At 44.7% G+C, this 14595-nt stretch overlaps 1 protein-coding gene across 1 annotated transcript in view; it reads right to left on the bottom strand.

Annotated features, from left to right (window-relative positions):
- ttbk2b (tau tubulin kinase 2b) overlaps positions 1-14595 on the bottom strand; it is a 48628-nt gene that overhangs the window by 22683 nt on the left and 11350 nt on the right. Inside the window, exons 6-9 of the mRNA XM_063222244.1 lie at positions 10371-10475; positions 9583-9648; positions 7408-7500; positions 3469-3594 (exon numbers count right to left, since the gene is read on the bottom strand). Coding sequence (XP_063078314.1) covers positions 3469-3594; positions 7408-7500; positions 9583-9648; positions 10371-10475 — 390 coding nt within the window. The remainder of the gene's footprint in view (positions 1-3468; positions 3595-7407; positions 7501-9582; positions 9649-10370; positions 10476-14595) is intronic.

Raw genomic sequence — 14595 nt, 5'->3', positions numbered from 1 at the left:
GTCACTATTGCCACGATTAAATCACGATTAAAATTTCGACTTTGATTACACTAATTTATCACGATTTTCGATTATTTTCGATTAATTGTGCAGCCCTACGCACACATGCGCACACCCCGGAGCTTGGAAGTCCATAACTACTGTATCTCACACATGCGCACACCCCGGAGCTTGGAAGTCCATAACTACTGTATCTCTCCAGCACACCCCGGAGCTTGGAAGTCCATAACTACTGTATCTCTGCAGCACACCCCGGAGCTTGGAAGTCCATAACTACTGTATCTCTGCAGCACACCCCGGAGCTTGGAAGTCCATAACTACTGTATCTCTGCAGCACACCCCGGAGCTTGGAAGTCCATAACTACTGTATCTCTGCAGCACACCCCGGAGCTTGGAAGTCCATAACTACTGTATCTCTGCAGCACACCCCGGAGCTTGGAAGTCCATAACTACTGTATCTCTGCAGCACACCCCGGAGCTTGGAAGTCCATAACTACTGTATCTCTGCAGCACACCCGGAGCTTGGAAGTCCATAACTACTGTATCTCTGCAGCACACCCCGGAGCTTGGAAGTCCATAACTACTGTATCTCTGCAGCACACCCCGGAGCTTGGAAGTCCATAACTACTGTATCTCTGCAGCACACCCCGGAGCTTGGAAGTCCATAACTACTGTATCTCTGCAGCACACCCCGGAGCTTGGAAGTCCATAACTACTGTATCTCTGCAGCACACCCCGGAGCTTGGAAGTCCATAACTACTGTATCTCTGCAGCACACCCCGGAGCTTGGAAGTCCATAACTACTGTATCTCTGCAGCACACCCCGGAGCTTGGAAGTCCATAACTACTGTATCTCTGCAGCACACCCCGGAGCTTGGAAGTCCATAACTACTGTATCTCTGCAGCACACCCCGGAGCTTGGAAGTCCATAACTACTGTATCTCTGCAGCACACCCCGGAGCTTGGAAGTCCATAACTACTGTATCTCTGCAGCACACCCCGGAGCTTGGAAGTCCATAACTACTGTATCTCTGCAGCACACCCCGGAGCTTGGAAGTCCATAACTACTGTATCTCTGCAGCACACCCGGAGCTTGGAAGTCCATAACTACTGTATCTCTGCAGCACACCCCGGAGCTTGGAAGTCCATAACTACTGTATCTCTGCAGCACACCCCGGAGCTTGGAAGTCCATAACTACTGTATCTCTGCAGCACACCCCGGAGCTTGGAAGTCCATAACTACTGTATCTCTGCAGCACACCCCGGAGCTTGGAAGTCCATAACTACTGTATCTCTGCAGCACACCCCGGAGCTTGGAAGTCCATAACTACTGTATCTCTGCAGCACACCCCGGAGCTTGGAAGTCCATAACTACTGTATCTCTGCAGCACACCCCGGAGCTTGGAAGTCAATAACTACTGTATCTCTGCAGCACACCCCGGAGCTTGGAAGTCCATAACTACTGTATCTCTGCAGCACACCCCGGAGCTTGGAAGTCAATAACTACTGTATCTCTGCAGCACACCCCGGAGCTTGGAAGTACATAACTACTGTATCTCTGCAGCACACCCCGGAGCTTGGAAGTCAATAACTACTGTATCTCTGCAGCACGACCCGGAGCTTGGAAGTCAATAACTACTGTATCTCTCCAGCACACCCCGGAGCTTGGAAGTCCATAACTACTGTATCTCTGCAGCACACCCCGGAGCTTGGAAGTCAATAACTACTGTATCTCTGCAGCACACCCCGGAGCTTGGAAGTCAATAACTACTGTATCTCTGCAGCACACCCCGGAGCTTGGAAGTCCATAACTACTGTATCTCTGCAGCACACCCCGGAGCTTGGAAGTCCATAACTACTGTATCTCTGCAGCACACCCCGGAGCTTGGAAGTCCATAACTACTGTATCTCTGCAGCACACCCCGGAGCTTGGAAGTCCATAACTACTGTATCTCTGCAGCACACCCCGGAGCTTGGAAGTCCATAACTACTGTATCTCTGCAGCACACCCCGGAGCTTGGAAGTCCATAACTACTGTATCTCTGCAGCACACCCCGGAGCTTGGAAGTCAATAACTACTGTATCTCTGCAGCACACCCCGGAGCTTGGAAGTCAATAACTACTGTATCTCTCCAGCAGCCTCGACCAGGGGAGCACTATCACACATGCAGATACAGCAGCAGCTCATGGGAGCAGTGGAGGACTGCATTCCATTATCCTCTTCCCTACCCGCCTCTTCTCTACTCTCCTCTCTCCCATTCCACTTCCTCCACTTCCCTACCCGCCTCTCTTCTCTCCTCTCCTCTCTCCCATTCCACTTCCTCCACTTCCCTCCCCGCCTCTTTTCTCATCTCCTCCCCTCTTCCCTCCTCTCCTTTCCCCGCCGATCCTCTCGTCCTGTCTCTTCTCTATCCTCCCCTCTCTTCTCCTCTCCTCTCCTCCCCTCCCCTCTCCTCTTCTCCCCTCTCCTCTCCTCTCCTCTCCTATCTCCTCCTTTTCTCCTCTCCTCTCCTCTCCTCTCCCCTCCTCTCCTCCCCTCCACTCTCCTCTCCTTTCCTCTCCTCTCATCTCTTCTCCTCCCCTCCCCTCTTCTCTCCTCTCCTGTCTCTTCTCATCTCCTCTTTCCTCCCCTCCCCTCCCCTCTCCTCTCCTCTCCTCTTCTGTTCTCTCCTCCCCTCTCCTCTTCGCCCATCTCCTCTCCTCCCCTCTCCTCTTCCCCTCTCCTCTCCTCTTCTCTTCTCTTCTCTCCTCTCCTCCCCTCCCCTCTTCTCTCCTCTCCTGTCTCTTCTCATCTCCTCTTTCCTCCCCTCCCCTCCCCTCTCCTCTCCTCCATCTCTCCTCTCCTCTCCTCCCCTCTTCTCTCATCTCTTCTCCTCCCCTCTTCTCTCCTCTCCTCCTTCCCCCTCCTCTCCTCTCCTCTTCTCTTCTCTCCTCCCCTCCCCTCTCCTCTCCTCTCTCCTCTCCTCTCCTCTCCTCTCCTCTCCTCTCCTCTCCTCTCCTCTCCTCTCCTCTTCTCTCCTCTTTCCTCTCCTCCTCTTTCCTCCTCTTTCCTCCTCTTCTCTCCTCTTCCCTCCTCTTTCCTCTCCTCCTCTTTCCTCCTCTTTCCTCTCCTCTCCTCTCCTCTCCTCTCCTCTCCTCTCCTTCTCCTCCTGATGGTGGTGAATGCTGGATCATCATATTGAAATAGAGATACCACAGCTCAGTCCAGGCACACACACCCCACACCTCAGTCCAGGCACGCCCATAAAGCCTCCTCTTAGTGCTCATCTCATATTTATGGACATCTTCTTCTTCTTGTTCTTGTGGCCTCCAGCACTTTAGACGAGATGGAAAAAAATATTCCTGAAAAATATACTTTTTAGGTGCACATGCGCACGCACATATACAAGCACATACACACACAAACACACACAGGCGCACACGCACATGCACACACACACGCATATGCACACACACACACTACTGTACCTGGTAATCCGGCTTGGTAAAGTAGTCCAGGGATGAGATGTGTTCCAGGAAGATGTTGAACTCGGAGGGCAGGTGCTTCAGCATCAGCTTGTGGTCGTACGTCTCCTTCATATTGCCCACCTGCTCCTGGAGGATTATGGGAAAACATGCATGGGGAGGGACATTACATCATATTACCAGAGAGAGTAGAGAGAGAGAGGTTCCATTGGCCCATTGTTTCCTGGTTCTATTATGGCCCCCCTTAGGCAGACCTAGGCAGACTTAAGGACTGTTCTATTCATTGTAGGAGCATTATGACACGCCCCTTAGGCAGACCGGAACCTGGTTGCGTTAGGTGCCCATAGAAACCTATTATGTTGGCATATCTCTATAGAATATCTCTGATATTACATTACATTTAGCTGACTCATTTTATCCAAGTTTTAGAGTGTGAAGTCTGCACCAGTGCTGTACACTTGAAATCCTTTTTTAGTGATTTATTCCATGGCAGAACTACAATTCGAACATTGAAGCCTTCTTAAAGATGCACTATGTAATATTATTAGCGGTTTCTTTCAATATTCAGCATGACTGGCAAGATTTTTCATTTGAATTTACATTACATTTTGAATTTCCAGATATAGACAATTTAAGATGCAAAACTTACTGTACTTTGGTCAAACTAGTAGTTTATTATTTAGTTTATTCATGAAAAGATAAAATTTGGCAAGGCAGCACAGTTTCAATGAACAGGGTAGTTGTAATGCCCACTCTGACCACCATCCTACACAGTAACACCTTTAAGAGAATGTCTGAAGAACACCTCTGAAGAGGACATCAATGATGGAATAAAATACACAAATAACACATACACACACGCACACACAACACACAAATAAAGGGCTCCAAGTGTGTGTGACTCCTGGAGACAGAGTCAGGGTCAGGAGGATCCCGGTCAAGTTTCTCTTTTGTCAAATGATTAGTGTTGCACCGATACCGATACCAGTATCGGCCGGGGCCCCGATACTGCACTAAAATGGTGGTATCGGTATCGGCCGATACCAACAAATAGGGCACCGATACCATTTACAGATGCTCGTATGACTCTTAAACACAGCCTTGAACTTAGTTATTTTATATCATAGGGATTTAAAAAGTATAAAAAGTTCTACTGGAGTAGGCAGCAGCCTGACAAAGCCATAATAGCAATGATGTTACATCCAATTAGTAGCCTATATAACTTTTCATATATATGCTGTATATACATTTCAAACAGAGTAGTATCGGTATGGTATCGGTTTCGGTCGATACTGCACAGTCGGGTATCGGGATCGGGGCTAAAAAATGGTATCGGTGCAACAGTACAAATTATGAAAAACGAAGCTCCTTAAAATAGGCACAGAACTGAGTAGCATCATACACAGGGGATGACAAACCCCATAAAAGGGAAACAGACACTCAAGATCCTTGGCCTATGTTACCCACAGAGAGGGTCGATGAGAACTGCAAGATTTTTTTTTAAAAGTGATGTATCAGAGGGTCCAATTGGGCTGTGTCATAATGAGTAGTGAAAAGCAAACTTGACTGTACAACGAACATTGATGATAAAATGACAAGTTGAAGTTGCAATGAGAAAGCAAACTTCACACCTACTTCACTCGTTACCTTCGCCAAGACAAAGTCGGCGAAGGTTATGTTTTGACCGCTGTGTATTTATTTATTTATTTGTGAATATGTTTGTTTGTATGTACTTCGTATAACTCAGTCAGAACTGAGCCGATTTTTATGAAATTTTGTGGGATGATTGGTCATGACCCAAGGAACAATCGATTAGTTTTTGGGAGTGATTGGGTCAAAGGTCAAAGGTCAAGTCAAGTCAAGTCAAGTTTATTTATAAAGCACATTTCATATGGCTTACATAGACTCAATGTGCTGTAAGATTAAAAGGAGGAAAAGTAGAAAATTTAAAAACAGCACTAAAACTGAGTGAAAATATAAAATTATATAATAATAGGTAGAAATAGAATAAAACAAAATAAAACCCATTGCAATGATAAGACCTTTTAAACACCAAACACTAGACTAGACACATAGTCTGCAAAGGCCCAGAGCAAAATAAATAGAATAAAAGTAAAATCAAAGTAAAAAATAAAACACATAAAAGCCCTTAGGAAATAAAACAATGTCAATAAAAATCAACTCAACCAAAAGCTTGTGTAAATAAAAACGTTTTAAGACCCTTTTTAAAAGCGGGAGTAGAAGTCACTGACCTTAGTTCTAGGGGGAGGGAATTCCAAAGGGTAGGGGCACAATAACTAAAAGCACCATGTGCAGTGTTGGTGTTAATTTTGGGGACGCATAAAAGACCTTTATTTGATGATCTCAACGAACGGGTAGGATGGTATGGAGGGATGATGTCAGAGATGTAGGTAGGGGCCAAGCCATTTACTGCTTTAAAAGTGATCAGAAGTATTTTAAAATGTATTCTTTGTTGTACAGGCAGCCAGTGAAGAGATTTCAGAATTGGGGTGATGTGTCCAAATTTGGATGTTCTTGTCAGTAGTCTGGCAGCTGCATTCTGAATGAGTTGGAGTTTGTTGAGTGCCTGTTTAGTGAGCCCGGCATATAGGGAGTTGCAGTAATCAAGGCGGCTGGAGATAAAAGCATGAACTAACTTTTCAGAGTCGAGAAGAAAATGTTTGTTTGTACTTCGTATAACTCAGTCAGAACTGAGCCGATTTTTATGAAATTTAGTGGGATGATTGGTCATGACCCAAGGAACAATCGATTACTTTTTGGGAGTGATTGGGTCAAAGGTCAAGGTCAAGGTCACGAAAAGGTCAAACTCAGAAAGAACTGAGCCGATTTTTATGAAATTTAGTGGGATGATTGGCCATGACCCAAGGAACAATCGATTAGTTTTTGGGAGTGATTGGGTCAAAGGTCAAAGGTCAAGGTCAAAATGTTTGTTTGTACTTCGTATAACTCAGTCAGAACTGAGCCGATTTTTATGAAATTTGGTGGGATGATTGGTCATGACCCAAGGAACAATCGATTAGTTTTTGGGAGTGATTGGGTCAAAGGTCAAAGGTCAAGGTCAAAATGTTTGTTTGTACTTCGTATAACTCAGACAGAACTGAGCCGATTTTTAGGAAATTTAGTGGGATGATTGGTCATGACCCAAGGAACAATCGATTAGTTTTTGGGAGTGATTGGGTCAAAGGTCAAGGTCACGAAAAGGTCAAAAACGTAAATTGAGCCAATTTTTATGAAATTTAGTAGGATGATTGGTCATGACCCAAGGAACAATCTATTACTTTTTGGGAGTGATTGGGTCAAAGGTCAAGGTCAAGGTCACGAAAAGGTCAAAAACGTAAATTGACCCGATTTTTATGAAATTTAGTGGGATGATTCGTCATGACCCAAGGAACAATCGATTACTTTTTGGGAGTGATTGGGTCAAAGGTCAAGGTCACGAAAAGGTCAAAAACGTTTTTCTTTGCCAAGCACTATATGCCAGAACAACGTGTGCATGCTGAATTGAATAAGAGGTCAAGACTGGGCCAAAAATTTAATATTACGATAATCCGGTCCGATTTCAATGAAACTAACACCAAAATTTGGAGAATGTTATGCCCCACACTCTGAAGATGGCCAGAAAAAAATAAGTGGCGTAGGCGAAGGTTTGCGCTCTACCGAGTGCCCATTCTAGTTTTTGTTTGTGTTATTGTTAACGTTTATGTTATTTTACTGCTTCTACATTGAAACGCAAACAAACGGCAATGTCAAGAACCGAATTTGTGCTAGACAATGAGAACCAATGAGATGATCAGAGGTGACAGATTGACAAGTGAAAGGGCCAATGAGAGGCAAGACTGACAGATTGACAAGTGAAAGGGCCAATGAGAGGCAAGACTGACAGATTGACAAGTGAGCGGGCCAATGGGAGGGCAGACTTACTTTGTCCTTGACCTTCCTCCAGGGCAGCTGGCCAACCATGAACTCCACCAGCATGTAGAACAGAGACCAGAGGTCGTCATGACGACCCATCTCCTACAACACAGCAACCCAGGGGAACAGAAAAGAGGAGGAAGAGGAAGAGGGAGAGGAGGAAGAAGAGGGGGACAGAGAGGAGGAGGAGGAGAAGAGGGGGGAAAGAAAGGAGGAGGAGGAGGAGGAGGGAGAGGAGGAGGAAGAAGAGGAGGAGGAAGATGAAGATGATGAGGAGGAGCAAGAGGAGAAGGAGCGGAAGAGGAGGAGGAAGAGGGGGAGGAGGGGGAGGTGGAAAGGGAGGAGCAGTGGGAGGAGGAAGAGCAAGAAGAGGAAGAGAATGAGGAGGAAGAGGAGGATGAAGAGAAAGAGGAAGAGGAAGAAGAGGAGGAGTGGGAGAAGGAAGAGGAGGGAGAGAGAGTGAATCTTTGTGATGATTCAGAAGAATAATGAATAACAATTACTCATTTGCTAATGATGAATAACTACGAAAAATGGCAAACTATGACCGATTCAGTAAGTTAAGAAATTACAATACATCGTTCGTGAAGCTGACCTGGCGCAAATGATTTGTGTGCAGTGGATTTGTTTGTGTAGTATGTGTGTGAGTGTAGCGTGTGTGTGTGTGTGTGTGTGTGTGTGTGTGTGTGTGTGTGTGTGTGTGCAAGGGCGAAACTTTGATTTTGACATTGGTGGGGACACAAAAGTGCTCCAAGACAAAGATTCCAGAAGCTTTTTTGCATTATCAATCATAGGTTCATGTCATGCAGATGTAGGGCACGGTCTATGAATATGGTCATTGATCCACGTCGATTTATAAGCACGAGCGGTGCTGTCCCCATAGCCTATTTGTTTCAAACGTGTATGACGCGCTATGCCGATTTAATGTCACGCTTTCAAAGACGTTGATTATTGAGAATGGAGAACGAGACACGGAATAGGTTAGAGGTAGGCCTAGGTGAAATTAATGTGGAGAGCATGGTCTATGAATATGGTCATTGATCCACGTCGATTTATAAGCACGAGCGGTGCTGTCTCCATAGCCTATTTGTTTCAAAAATGTATGACGCGCAATGCCGATTTCATGTCACGCTTTCAAAGACGTTGATTATTGGGGAAACGGAGAACGAGACACTGAATAGGTTAGAGGTTGGTGAAATTCATGTGGAGCGAGAGAAAGAGAGAGAGAGGGTGGGCAGCACCAACCCTTTGGATGCAGTGATGCACGCGCAACCGAAATTGAAAGAAAAGACAGGGAGGGACGAGAGGCAAAATGGGAGGCGCGGGTACTCAGACCTCCAGACCTATCCCCTTCTGAATTCTGCCTTTTTTTTGTTTGTCATTATGCTAAGGTGCCCGCCGACGTTTTACAAAGGCGCCCTCGTGATAAATCTGTCTCGTGTTATGTTGACGAGGAGTTATTGTGTCACTGTCACAAACATTCTATCATTTGCAGGACATAATGCAACATTAACATATTGACAGCCATTGGATATTCAACTGCACAACAGTCTCTGCAGTTAGTTGTGTCATCGTAGACAACTTGATTCATAGATAACGAGTTTGCCCTGCTAACGGGCTGTGTTCCAAACGTCATTTCATTAGCGAGTGATAGTGTGACTTACAGATTTCTTTGAAAAGTAGCTCCGTATGTCCACTTTTTTTTCTTTTGCCTGCCATCTCACTTGGCAGTCATGTGCCCGTGTCACCCACGTTGCACCAAAGATTCTGGAACGTTAGCCTGCCAGAGTAATTTAATAACGTACCGTGTGGTAACACCAAGGAGGTCTACATAAGGGGTAACACCACTGATAGTGATAGAACCTACCGAAAGGACCTCAGCTTCTTTTTTTTTTTTTTTGGCGCTCCTGCCTCCTAGCAACCATACACAACCTAGAGTCTCACGTGAAAGAAGGGGAAGGCACAGCCAATCAGATTGGTCGTCAGCCTTTGGCAAAGGACTTTTGGTTAACCCTTTCTTCGCCGCAATGCGAATGAGACGGGAGACCGTTTTCCCCCCCAGCCTAGTGATCAAATTGGTGCGGACAAAACGATAATCGCTGGATATTGGTGGGGACGCGTCCCTTATATCCATGCCGAAATTACGCCCATGGCTTGAGTGTTAGAGGGCGTATTTAATTTTACCTTGTTCTTGTGGGCGTTGACGGAGGCGTACCGCACTGTTCCTCTGAAGCCTGCCACTGGTCGAGGCTGTTAGGATCAAAAGGAGGACAGGGGAGGACAGAAATGGGTGAGTGGGGGAACACCACAGAAAACAACACAGAAAACAAACCAAGAGCAGAATGGAAAAGACTACTTCATATACATGTATAGTATAGTATATTCAAGTGTAAAGAAATCCCATGCTTGTTTGTTGGTGGAATGGACAGTGTTCAGTATTTCTTAGCACTTGAATGACAAACAACTGGGATATTATCCTACGTACCTGCCCACCTACAGAGGTGTGCAAATGTGTAATTTGAACTATAGTATATATGGTTTGACCACAGGAAACACTCCAGAAAAAAAACAAAATCAGAGTGGAAAAGACTGCTTTACATATGAAGAGCTTCGTTACAAAGTGTACATTTTGGAACATTTTGGGAAATTAACATTTGGCATTCCATTGCATTGCATAATGCATTTTTTTACAAGTTTAAAAAGTATGTTATCAAATTATAGGACTTCTGAGCAGTAATTTCCAATAATAAAATGCAAAAGTCAAAAATGCAATTAAACTCTTCATATATAAATAAATATATATTAATAAATGGTTGACCAAAAAGTTTGTTGGTAGAATGGATTTTACACTTGAATGACAACCCCACTGGGATAATATCCAATGCACCTGTCCAACTACAGAGGTGTACAAAAGCGTAATTTTGAACTATACAGTATATATATTTTAATAAAATGGTGTGCCCACTACTTACCGGTCTGACTTCTTGTGATGAGTTGGTGAATTGCCGTGCCAGGCCGAAGTCCAGCATGTAGCAGGTCCTGCAGGTACTGGCCAGGCGACCCATAGCGAAGTTAGACTGCAGCAGAGGAGAGAAAACATTAGTTACCGGTGGTATACACCCTAGTACCTAGGGCCTTTGGTATTAATGCCAGCTGACCCATAGCGAAGTTGGACTACAGGAGAGAAGAGAAAACCACAACATATTAGTGTACATCACCCTACCTATTCAGGGTTCCCACACGTTTTCAAAAATCATTTTCCAGGATATTTCCAGGACATTTCCAGGACTATTTTTGGATAATTCAGGACGGATATTTCATCCATCGGACCCACAATTTTGACATACACAGCGACACACAATGCATTTTAGAGACAATGTGACTTTAAGGTTGAAATGAGTTGTAATGAATGAGTACAGTGTGTTAGGGAAGAGGGTACGTCCAAAGATGTCATTAAGAGCATAGTATGGCATGGCCGCAAGGGGAGTCACTTTCTTCTTCTGCAGTTAGTACTAAGGAGACTAGTGATAGGAGGGATTACATTAAACACTGACAACTGGATCTTCTCTCTTGACCAATTTTGCGAAGTTACAGAGTTCAGATTTTATCCATTATGGCGTTGCACCCACTGACCATGAGCACAGTGTCTTTAAGCAATGTCCTCGGACTACACCTAACCCAATGCATTTTCCATTGAGTGATACTTCTTATCCAATGTACATTATTTGCTTAGTACTGGCGGCAAGGTAAAATGCAAAGCCACTACCGCCAGGGCTGGAGTGTGGAACAGGTCATAGGACATAGTGAATTTGTGTCAGCTGTAATTAAGGCTGAATGACACTGTAATTTAACCACAAACTGAACATTGACGACAGGACATCCTATTTTGGCCGGGCCGGAACTAGCAGCAGCTCCTCGCACCCACAATGCAATTCAAATTGCGGAGTTTCCAGTGTCACAATTTTTATCGATCATGGCCTTGCATCCACTGCGCATGGTGTCCCCGGGCTACGCCCCAGTACTACACCGTGGTCAATGCAATTTCCTGCGAATAAGCGTTCTTATCCATTCTATGTTGTTTGTCCAAAGGTATTGACCTGGGTATTGAATCTGCTGGAACTTGGAGACCACACCCCTATGTCAAATTTCGCAAGCCCAGCACGTGCAGCCTCGGTTCAATTGAAATGCTTTCTGATCCACAAAACGTTTATTCGGAATTAAATGAAAGTGCAATGTAAACTCACATTAATGTCACATTATCTCAGAAATTAATACCTTAATAGTCTCTCTCTTATCGCAAAAATTAGTGTACTTGGATTGAAATGCATTCTCCACAAGACTTGACTTTGACTTTTTTGCTCACCAACCATTGTGGGCAGTGGTTTCTGTCTTTCTGCAAGCCAGTTTTGTTGCCAGTTTTTTTTTCCCTGGAATATTCTTGCATACAAACAATTGATGCGACTACTGTGATTTGTCGCACCAAAGATCAAACTAGCTTTCAAAGTGGCTAGTGAGACTGAAAGCTCTGATCTCCAAAAAAGATAGCAGTACAATTTTTTGTAAGGAAGTGCTAGCACTGCCTATTTGTAGGCCTATTATGACCGTAAGCAGGTTTTCGAGAGAGATATAACGCCATGATATCAGCTAATGACTTTTCAGCAAGCCAACTAGCGACTTCTGGCAAAAGTCAAAGAATATGACTGTGTATAAGTGCAATCAAAGATGGCAACCTGACCAAACTGTGTGTGTGTGTGTGGACAATAATGCATTCAATAGGTGGATATAAATTGAATCGTCATGTCTAGACTTGGAGAAGAGTAAAAATTATACCACAAACAAAATCGGGAAAAAGTTGAAGGGAAAAAAATCCAGGACAAATATTTTTTTCCAGGACATTTGGTGAATTTCCAGGACTTTCAAGGACTTGAAAACACATCTCTAAATTTCCAGGTTTTCCAGGACGTGTGGGAACCCTGCTATTGCAAGACCACATATTAGTAGGCCTATATACAGTATATGACCAGGCGACCCACTGCAAAGTCGGACTGCAGGAGAGGAGAGAGCAAACATTAGTATACACCCTACCTAGTGTACAACCCCATATTAGTATACACCCTACCTAGTGTACAACCCCATATTAGTATGCACCCTACCTAGTGTACAACCCCATATTAGTATGCACCCTACCTAGTGTACAACCCCATATTAGTATGCACCCTACCTAGTGTACAACCCCATATTAGTATGCACCCTACCTAGTGTACAATCCCATATTAGTATGCACCCTACCTAGTGTAAAACCCCATATTAGTATACACCCTACCTAGTGTACAACCCCATATTAGTATACACCCTACCTAGTGTACAACCCCATATTAGTATACACCCTACCTAGTGTACAATCCCATATTAGTATGCACCCTACCTAGTGTAAAACCCCATATTAGTATACACCCTACCTAGTGTACAACCCCATATTAGTATACACCCTACCTAGGGCCTTTAGTATTAATGCCAGTCAACCCATAGCGAAGTTGGACTACAGAGGAGAGAGCAAACCACTTCGTGAGACATCATCAAGCTCACATATTAGCGTACACCCTACCCAGTGTAAGACATGTAAGTAGACTCTACCTAGTGTACGACCATATAAGAGTACAGTAGGCTAGTCGACCTATAGCGAAGTTGGACTGCAGAGGAGAAGAGAGCAAGCTAGCGATGTGAACAATTAGCCCCTTAGTCCACACTGCTGTGCCTCCAGTGGCACGCTGTAATAGGCATCGAAAGGTTAATTAGCATAGCACTGCTCTACTATGACATAACACAGGGCCTTTAGTAATGCCAGGAGACCCACAGCGAAGTTGGACTGCAGAGAGAGGAGAGAGAATAAACCAAATATTACTATAGACCCTACACCCTAGTGCACGACCACATATTACTATAGACCCTACACCCTACTGCACGACCACACATTACTATAGACCCTACACCCTACTGTACGAGTCGACCACATATTAGACCCTACACCCTACTGTACGACCACATATTACTATAGACCCTACACCCTACTGCACGACCACATATTACTATAGACCCTACACCCTACTGTACGAGTCGACCACATATTACTATAGACCCTACACCCTACTGACCACATATTACTATAGACCCTACACCCTAGTGGACGACCACATATTACTATAGACCCTACACCCTCGTGGACGACCACATATTACTATAGACCCTACACCCTACTGCACGACCACATATTACTATAGACCCTACACCCTACTGTACGACCACATATTACTATAGACCCTACACCCTACTGCACGACCACATATTAGACCCTACACCCTACTGCACGACCACATATTACTATAGACCCTACACCCTACTGCACGACCACATATTACTATAGACCCTACACCCTACTGCACGACCACATATTACTATAGACCCTACACCCTACTGTACAATACGACCACATATTACTATAGACCCTACACCCTACTGCACGACCACATATTACTATAGACCCTACACCCTACTGCACGACCACATATTACTATAGACCCTACACCCTACTGCACGACCACATATTACTATAGACCCTACACCCTACTGTACGACCACATATTACTATAGACCCTACACCCTACTGTACATATTACTATAGACCCTACACCCTACTGCACATATTACTATAGACCCTACACCCTACTGACCACATATTACTATAGACCCTACACCCTATTGCACATATTACTATAGACCCTACACCCTACTGACCACATATTACTATAGACCCTACACCCTACTGCACGACCACATATTACTATAGACCCTACACCCTACTGTACAATACGACCACATATTACTATAGACCCTACACCCTACTGCACGACCACATATTACTATAGACCCTACACCCTACTGTACGACCACATATTACTATAGACCCTACACCCTACTGACCACATATTACTATAGACCCTACACCCTACTGCACGACCACATATTACTATAGACCCTACACCCTACTGCACGACCACATATTACTATAGACCCTACACCCTAGTGGACGACCACATATTACTATAGACCCTACACCCTACTGCACGACCACATATTACTATAGACCCTACACCCTAGTGCACGACCACATATTACTATAGACCCTACACCCTACTGCAC

Source organism: Engraulis encrasicolus, chromosome 18 (genome assembly GCF_034702125.1).
Source record: "Engraulis encrasicolus isolate BLACKSEA-1 chromosome 18, IST_EnEncr_1.0, whole genome shotgun sequence".
Classification (NCBI taxonomy): Eukaryota; Metazoa; Chordata; class Actinopteri; order Clupeiformes; family Engraulidae; genus Engraulis; species Engraulis encrasicolus.
The sequence above is the reverse complement of the archived record's forward strand: the minus strand, read 5'-3'. Positions and strand labels throughout refer to the sequence as shown.